Source organism: Phaethon lepturus, unplaced genomic scaffold (assembly GCF_000687285.1).
Source record: "Phaethon lepturus isolate BGI_N335 unplaced genomic scaffold, ASM68728v1 scaffold2280, whole genome shotgun sequence".
Lineage (NCBI taxonomy): Eukaryota > Metazoa > Chordata > Aves > Phaethontiformes > Phaethontidae > Phaethon > Phaethon lepturus.
The window spans coordinates 57,591-65,563 of record NW_010512400.1 but is presented as its reverse complement, the minus strand read 5'-3'; the positions used below and the strand labels follow the sequence as shown (position 1 = coordinate 65,563).

The window sequence follows — 7,973 nt, the reverse complement described above, 5'->3', positions numbered from 1 at the left end:
GTACTCTATTCATAACGGATTTAGTTTCTAGTATATTTGTTGCTTAGAATGTATGTATTTTGATGCTTAGTCTGTCAGGGTAAGTTACGATTATTGCTTTCAGGCCTCTGCTAAAAATTTCTTAGTGTTTTATTCCCTTTTGAGCTCTTCCTTTAGGAAGAAAAAAGAAACCTTAAGCTAAATTTGAGAGTCTCAGCTTTTCAGAGTTACACTCTCTGTGGGATGTTCTGTGACGTGCTTTCTGAAAAAAAGTACTGCTGGGATCACCTGAAACTAGACTGCTATAACTTAGGTTAACTTCTTGCAAGTTAGCATGCTGCAAACCTGGGTATGGGCAGAGACTTGCTTCCAGATCTAGTTACAGCAATTAAAGCTGTTACTGCTGCCCAGCTACCACCCTGAGAGCAAGTGATAGAGCACTTGCTGATCTTGTGCTGCTATATAACCTGTGCTGGCTTAGTTACCTTTGTTACTAATTCAGGTAGATTACTGAGACTGCACTGAGGAGCTTGGCTATGTGCAATAGCTATGAAAAGGGCAGGACTGCCCTGATCTCACATCTGTCAGAAGTAGTTTAGAGCAAGCCTCCACTTCCCCAGTGGTGCTATGGAGCTGTAATAGTTGCTCAGCTTTCCTAGGTGATTTGTGCATGTTAATTGCAGCTGTAATTAGCTTGGTGGGGTTCAGGTTTCAAATTGCACACTTCAAATTGTATGTCTGCAGGCATGTTATTGTGTCTCCCATTAATTGGACTTCAGAGTGATTTTTTTCGAATGGGTGGTCAATTGAATTGCTTTGCAGACAGACACTGTGGCAGTTTGGACACATGAATCTTAATTTCAAAATGAATTCTATCCCTGTGTTGTTAGCATGCTGCATGATAGCTTCTCACTGTAACGGAATTATTTAACGTGTTTAATAAGGCACCTGAAGAAGTAACTTAGACATCTATCCTGTTACAGCCCAAAGGCAATTTAAGGAAATGCTAATTGCTGCTTCAAAACAGTCACTCATTTTGTGGAGAACTGGTGACAATCAATACCCACAGATGTATTTTGGCCAGTGATGTTTAACTGGAGCTTCTCCAACACTTGTTCATGATCTTCTGTCAATGCATTTAAGTGTCTAGATAATGTTAAAAGTACTAGGTCCAGTCTTAAATTGAGCAGACTTATTCAAGTAATGCATGCTAGCTGAGCACAGAAAGAGAAATCTCCTAGACTTTTAATCTGTCAAAACTGTAAACTTTGAAAACAGGCTGCTTAATCTATGTGGCTAATAACTAAGGATAGTATCTCTAACTTGTCCTGCTTATTAATTTGCTTGGTTTTAATGTTTAGGACAGTTGGAGGTAAAGAAGGATTCTTTCATGACTTATTTAGCAGCTTATGAAACGACTCATTTTAGTTGTAGGCAAATTTAGTTTCTGTGCATCTTTAATGGAGAGGTATTGAATGTAGACATCTGTGAGTTACTGATCTAAGTTGAGAGTGAGTTCTGAAAAGCAATACGTGAGTAGGTCTATTTTTAGGGTTTGTGGTGACTTCTGTAAGTTCCTGTTTTTTCACATTTTTATTTAAGTACCTGATAATGTAGTTGTTCATATTTAGGGTGCAGTTATTAAAGTCTAGTCCTAAAATGGTATAGTTCTAGCTTGTCATGTGGCTTTTCTGGTTCTTAATCCAGTCAATGCTGTAACTTTTACAGCTTGAGTTTCTTCAGTGTAAGAGTACTTTCTCCTGAGCAATGCCTCAGCTAACCTAGCTTGTTTTCAGAGAAGTAGGTGCCAGCCGCATTATAATATTGCCTCTACTTGCTATCTGCCTTCCAGTAAAGAGTATGACTCTCAATTAAGGCTGTTCATTGTCCTATAAAATCTAGGTGGAGAAGAGAAGGGTAGTGCTGTCAGCTCTACAAATTCCTTCATGTTCCCCTCACAGAACTCCTGACCTAGAAGGGATGTTGCCAGATTACTGTCCCTTGAGTGTCCAAGTCTTTTGGCCTCTTGTTTTTTGAGTCTTCTCCCAAATCCTTTTATCTTGTGTGTGCTAAACTTGGAGTGCTGTAACTCTAGCAGCTCTGAGGGAGCTTCCACATGTGCAGTATCTGTAGTGTTGATATGTTTAGGTAGAGAAATGGATGCAGAGTGGAAAGCACAGTACTGTGTTTTGAATAGGCTGTTCTGACAGTAATACTACAGTGTACATTTTCATTTTCCTTCAGATAGGAACCAGAAGGAAATATTAGCATTAACTGGGCTCTCTGAAGGTCTTTTCCTGTTTGAAAAGCCATTGCAATGTTGAAGATCCTGCTGCTGAACTGGCCAGCTGAGGAGTACTCAGCTACTGAATCAGCTGATGAGTAAAGCTGTCCACTTGCTCCAGAGTCCCCACTTCTAAGTATTCACTGCTTCCCTGCAAAGCTCTTTTGTACTAACATGCTAGTTCCTGAACACATAAGTGGCTTTTGCTTTATAATTTTTTTTCTTAACTTTGAGATAAGATTTGGACTTTGGCACAAGGCACTTGTATCTAAACACTTTATTGTTCCTTAGAAATGCACATGCTCGGGAAAAATAGCTTCTTTACCTCTGGTAAAAGGATTACTATTGTGATATTCAGGAGGGAGGATGTGAACTTTTTGAAGTCTCCAGCTTCGGTTTCAAAACCTGGATGGAGAGAAATCTGATAGGACCTGGGTTTCCTGTTCTGTTAATCCCAAAGTTAAGTTCCTGTACAACTAAAACTTAAACTTGTAAAAGATTCTTGACTGGTTTGGGTTTTTTAAACAAGTGAGAAAAGAATTGAGAAATAACATCTGAAGTTCAGAGCAAATATGCAGTATTAAACTTTATCTGCTAAAGGTAGGCATTATGCGATGTAAGTGCTCTTGCAGTTAACTTGTAGAATTAATGGATAATGGAGGGGGTAACAAGAAATAACATGCAATAATTATGACTAATTGCAGCATTATAGCAAAGCAGGGTTATGACTACTGGAGTGCTTTTCAGATGAGCTAGGTAGGTGCATGAAGAACAGCTTACCTTCTTGGGTCCCCTTGGGGTTTTCACATGTTGCCCTAATCAACTTCTTAGAATTAGCAGGGAAACCTAGACTAAGATTGTTCATTCTAAGTTTATTGCTTATCTGTCAATTTTAGCCTGGAGTAGCTCAGGAAGGGAGACTGTCATTTGGCTACTGATCAATCTCAGAAGATCAGTAGAGTGCTCTCATTAGTGACATGACAGTGACTGGGGCTTTAAGGTATGGGTAGTAAGAGTGTGGGCACCTAGTCAAGTCCTTCAATGTTACCTAGGCCTGCCCTGTGATGGGTCATGCTGTCCACTTATAACAGCAAAAAAACATAATTGCCCTGTTCTTCCTCACTCATCTAATCATAAAGATGTCACCTGCAACAGTTTGTCTGAAACTTCATGGTAAAATTTCTTCTTTAAATTGTCTAGCTCCATACTGAGAAAGAGACAATTCATCTGACGGTATATTTTTTTTTACAACTTGTTTTTTTGATGGTCTGCAATATCAATTTGTTCTTTTTCAGTAGAACCTCCTTAACTTTTTTTGTGTTAATAGTCCTTTTACTTGACTGCAACTCCCACACAGCTGAGTTAGGACTGTAGTAGGTATGGGTCAGGGTACAGCATGTTCTACACTACTAAAATCAAGTTTGCCAAGACTAAACTAGAACAAGTCAGTTTAAACAGGATTAAGGTTTGCTGTTATTCAAAATAATGTAACTGTTCCTATCACTTCCTTACTGAGTCTTTGAAAACTACCTGACATAAAAATAACAGTCCAGCTGGGCCTCCAGTGGCTGCCTAAACTTTTGCCCAGCCGATCCTGTTCAGGTGGTACAAGACCAGTTTTTCCTCTTGGACCTTTAATTGTTAACTTGTCCTCAGGAGCTTCACTTCATTTAAAAAAAAAAAGCATTTAATGAAAAAGCAGATACCTTAGGGTTTAGAATTAAAACAAATCTTGTGGTGAATTTGATTAAAACCTAATTTAACATGTTCTTTACAGGTACAAATGGATTTCCTGATCCTGATTTAGTCTTGAAGTTTGGTCCTGTGGACAGCACATTAGGATTCCTTCCATGGCACATCAGACTGACAGAGATCATGTGAGTTGCGTATAAATACTGCGAAACAGGCTTGAATAATATCCAACTAAATGAGTCTTTATGTAACTTACCATATGGAAATAGCCATAAGGGGACATCTGCCTAAAATAAGGCGTCTGGAGATTGATTTGAGGGTATTTAAAAACTGTTAAATGAACCCTGTCAAACATTCAGCCACAATTGGGCAACAGCAGACTTTACTCTTCAGGTTTAAGAAACAGCTTCTGTCACCATTGAGTCTCAGTGATCCAATCCCAGTTCTGTCAGTGTTCCTTATGTGGATTTTGAGTGGCTTACAGGTTTCTATCAGGGAAACAAAGGATGTAAGGGAAATAGGATAATGTAAGATTGTGCCTCTGGATTACTTTCCAATTTTGGCAATAACTGAACTGACTAGAGTTGCTATATTTCTTAAATCTGAGAGCATTTATGGGGCATTTAAATGTCTGGGCAGACCTGTGCTTCTCCAACTTTCTCACTAATTTGAAGTGCCCTATGTGCTCTCATGGGTAGGCTTTGACAAGCTACTAACAGCTAGTTTAGTTACTGGAGTTGAAGGACAGTAACAGTGTTGAGAACAACTTCACAAGGTGACTTAGACAATAGCTTGCTTTCAGTAGTGATGTTTCTGACTGGCCATACAAATCAGATGGTGTTTATAAAAATCTTATTTTGAACTTTTCTAACTTGCTTTCTTAGTTCTTTGCCTTCCCATCTGAACATCAGCTATGAAGACTTCTTCTCTGCCCTCCATCACTATGCAGCCTGTGAGCAACGCTGGGGAAAGTGACTTCTGGCTGAGCATGTGGAGTTGGGCTTTCTGTGGGAAGGAATTGATGTCTGTTTACAAACACCTGTGACCCATAAGTCTGGTTCATAGTCCTTTCTTAATTTATCAAGAAATTCAATAAAGTGTCTTACCTTTCTAGAGAGTCTGTGTGAATGCGTGAGAATCTATGGGGAGGGAGAAATTCACAGATTTCCTCTATGAAAAAGGCAGTTAGTGCAAGCAAAGCTGTTCAGAGATTAATTTATCCTCGCTTTCATGTCTGAGTGACTAAAAGAACATGCAAGAATTAAGTCTTGTGAAATCTACAGGACAACATAAATAGGAGTTCCATGCCCTGAAGGTCCTTAAATCCGAGGAAGAACTCTCATGTCAGCTGGTTTCTTTTTAATTCTTCATGGTCAGGCATTTCAGAGCTAATCACCTGGTTTATCTTCAGATATATTTGCTACATAATATATCAATTCCAGAGGGGTCAGTTCTGTTAACTAGGAGAATAGAGACTGCTACTTGGCCATGATGACTAAGCCAGCAGTACCTAGTATCAAGTTGTAGAAATACTGAGAAGATTCCATGAAAAGGAATGGAAGCTTCTATGGTAAATGGAGTAGGCAGTCTGTGTAGCACTACCCCTCCTCTTTTGTTCTGGGTGGTTTTTTTAAGAGGTAAAATCAAAGTATTCCTACAGCCCTGAGTGAAACTTCTCTTAGCATCGGGTCACTTTTCCATAGGGAATGTGCACAAGCTGTACTATGTATTGTTTGTATACCTCTTCTCCCCATGAAAGTCTCACTTAAGGTGACAAGCTGGCTAAGGCTCTGGCGTCATGTGCTGAAGAAATCTGAAAATGGACCAGGTCCACTTCCACAGCTTGTGCTCGTGTGCGCAGCAGGGGAGTCTGCTTAAGCCTTTATTAGGTTTGTTCTGAACGGCGCATTAGAAGTTTGGATGGGAGTCTGCGGCAGACATGAAGCGAAGCTGCACTACAGCATCTCAACATGGAGAGAATAGATACATTTAGCTAATGTTCTTCATTGTGGAATGCCCTATCCCAGTTAAATTCCTGTTGTTGGAAGTAATTGGAAATGCAAAGTTGTTACAGCAACATTTGGACAAAGCAATATCTTTAGAGCTGTATTACTGGAGACAAACATTAATATTGCAGCCTTCTGCCCTGCAGGCTGTAGAACTGTCGGACGCTTCGTTCTGGAAGTGTTTCCTTTTTTTCCCCCTCTTCAAAATGAACCTGGCTTTATCTCCTTCAGGATAGGCATGTTACTAGAAGGGAAGATGACTGCTTTTAAAAGGGAATTGCCAGATTTTAAATGAATGTCTGCTTCTTTGTGAAACTGTATTTTAACTGTTGTAGCTTGATGTAATGTGATAAAGCAGATTGCATAAACTCTCAGCTGCAGTTTTTTGTCATACTAAGATCAGACTGCAGTTACAGGAGAGTGCTGTGGTCTACTTAATCTCATAGAAGTGAAAGGGATGTTTAATCAATTAACTAATGGTTTTGACATATAACAGTCTGTATGAGCTGGAATGCTCAGAGTACAGTTAGCTGCCTTTTGCAGGCTGGTCTCTGGCGTTTGCCGGTTCCCATGGTGCAGAGATGGCCAATCTGTGCAATGTTTCCTGGGTTCTGTTGTTGCCAGAGGAAGGTTTTCTTGCTGAATGTTAAGTTTAACTTCTTGTGGGGAGCAAATAGCTTCTTGGAGGGTATCTTGAGTATTGAAATTTATCTGTAATATGAATTCTGTTTCATTAAAATGTAAGGTTGTGTTTAAGTTACCATATGTAAGTGTTAACTGTGTCACTGAAGCATTTCTGGTGCTGGCAGTAGAGATACAAAATGGGAAAAGCTTAGTTTAATCCTCAAAAGTAATTATTTTTTATATTTGTATCAAACTGCCAAAGAATACTTCCAATACCTGAGCTCCCCTCAGTCCTCAAACTTCTGCATATCTCAGCTAAAAAAAAACTGGTTTTATATTGGAGATAGATCTCGAGGTCTAGGATTTGTCTATAGAGGGATGCTTAATGAAACTAAAGTGATTAGTTCAGCTGCATTTGATTCAACTTAATCAAATCTCTTCTGATGGCTAGTTTAATTGTGAATTAAGTGTTCCTCCTGGAATTAATGTAGTTGAACTAAGCCACATTATCACTTAGTTGGGATTATTTTACTGTCCCTGTGTGGGCAATCTTCAGTGAGCTGTGCCAAATGCACTGTGCATATCCACGACTTGATCTCTGAATGTATGTCATTGCAGTTAGCGCCTCTCCCCGCCTCGCTCCCTGTGAAGGTCTGTGGTATAGGTGTGACATGCTGTATGGCTGTCGTCTCTGGGTACCTGTACATAATGTGTAAAACAAGTTTTTATGATTAGGGAATCGATTTATTGAACTTTATTATTGAAAGTTAAATCTGAATCTGTAAAACAAGAAATCAATAAAAGACTGTAATCTTTCTACAGGCTATGGTGATACATGAATACTTCTGCAGGTTTGACTGGGGAGGTGTAGCCTTACTCATACCGCTGCATTGCTCTGGGAAAGTAGAGGACTTCAGGTGGCATGCTCTTCTGTGCTCTTCTTAAATTGCTGTCTGTATCGTAAGAACAGGACAAATTTTTTTTATCTACCACTTTCAACTTCTTAGAAGCTCTTATGAAAGCTTTTATAGTAAAGCCTTTACTGTAAAAAAAAAAAAAAATACCTCTTTGATAGTCCTGGGAACTTGCTAAACTTGTTCGTGGCTACTAAAAAGCTTGCTTCCTCTCCCTGCTGCTGAGTCAGTCCTGAATGATGAGCTGGGCTGGGCCTCCTGCCAGCCTTCTCCTTTGGAGCAGGGTGAAGTGAGGCCGTGGTGTGGAAGAAACCTCCACAACCTGAGTGATACCAGGGCACTGACCATGGCCGCTTTTCGAAGGGGACGCTAGTGTTCAGGCAAGTTTTGAAAAGGCGTGGGGTGTCATGGTGGGTAACAAGCTGACTGTGAGCCAGCCCACAACGAAGACCAGCAGCCTCCTAGGTTGTGTTA

At 39.9% G+C, this 7,973-nt stretch overlaps 1 protein-coding gene across 1 annotated transcript in view; it reads left to right on the top strand.

Moving 5' to 3' along the window:
* The window catches only part of NUS1 (nuclear undecaprenyl pyrophosphate synthase 1 homolog (S. cerevisiae)), a 7,830-nt gene extending 2,758 nt beyond the window's left edge, over window positions 1-5,072 (top strand). The window contains exons 3-4 of the mRNA XM_010286638.1: window positions 4,041-4,140; window positions 4,840-5,072. Coding sequence (XP_010284940.1) covers window positions 4,041-4,140; window positions 4,840-4,930 — 191 coding nt within the window. The 3' untranslated portion in view covers window positions 4,931-5,072. The remainder of the gene's footprint in view (window positions 1-4,040; window positions 4,141-4,839) is intronic.
* Window positions 5,073-7,973: the final 2,901 nt, after the last annotated feature.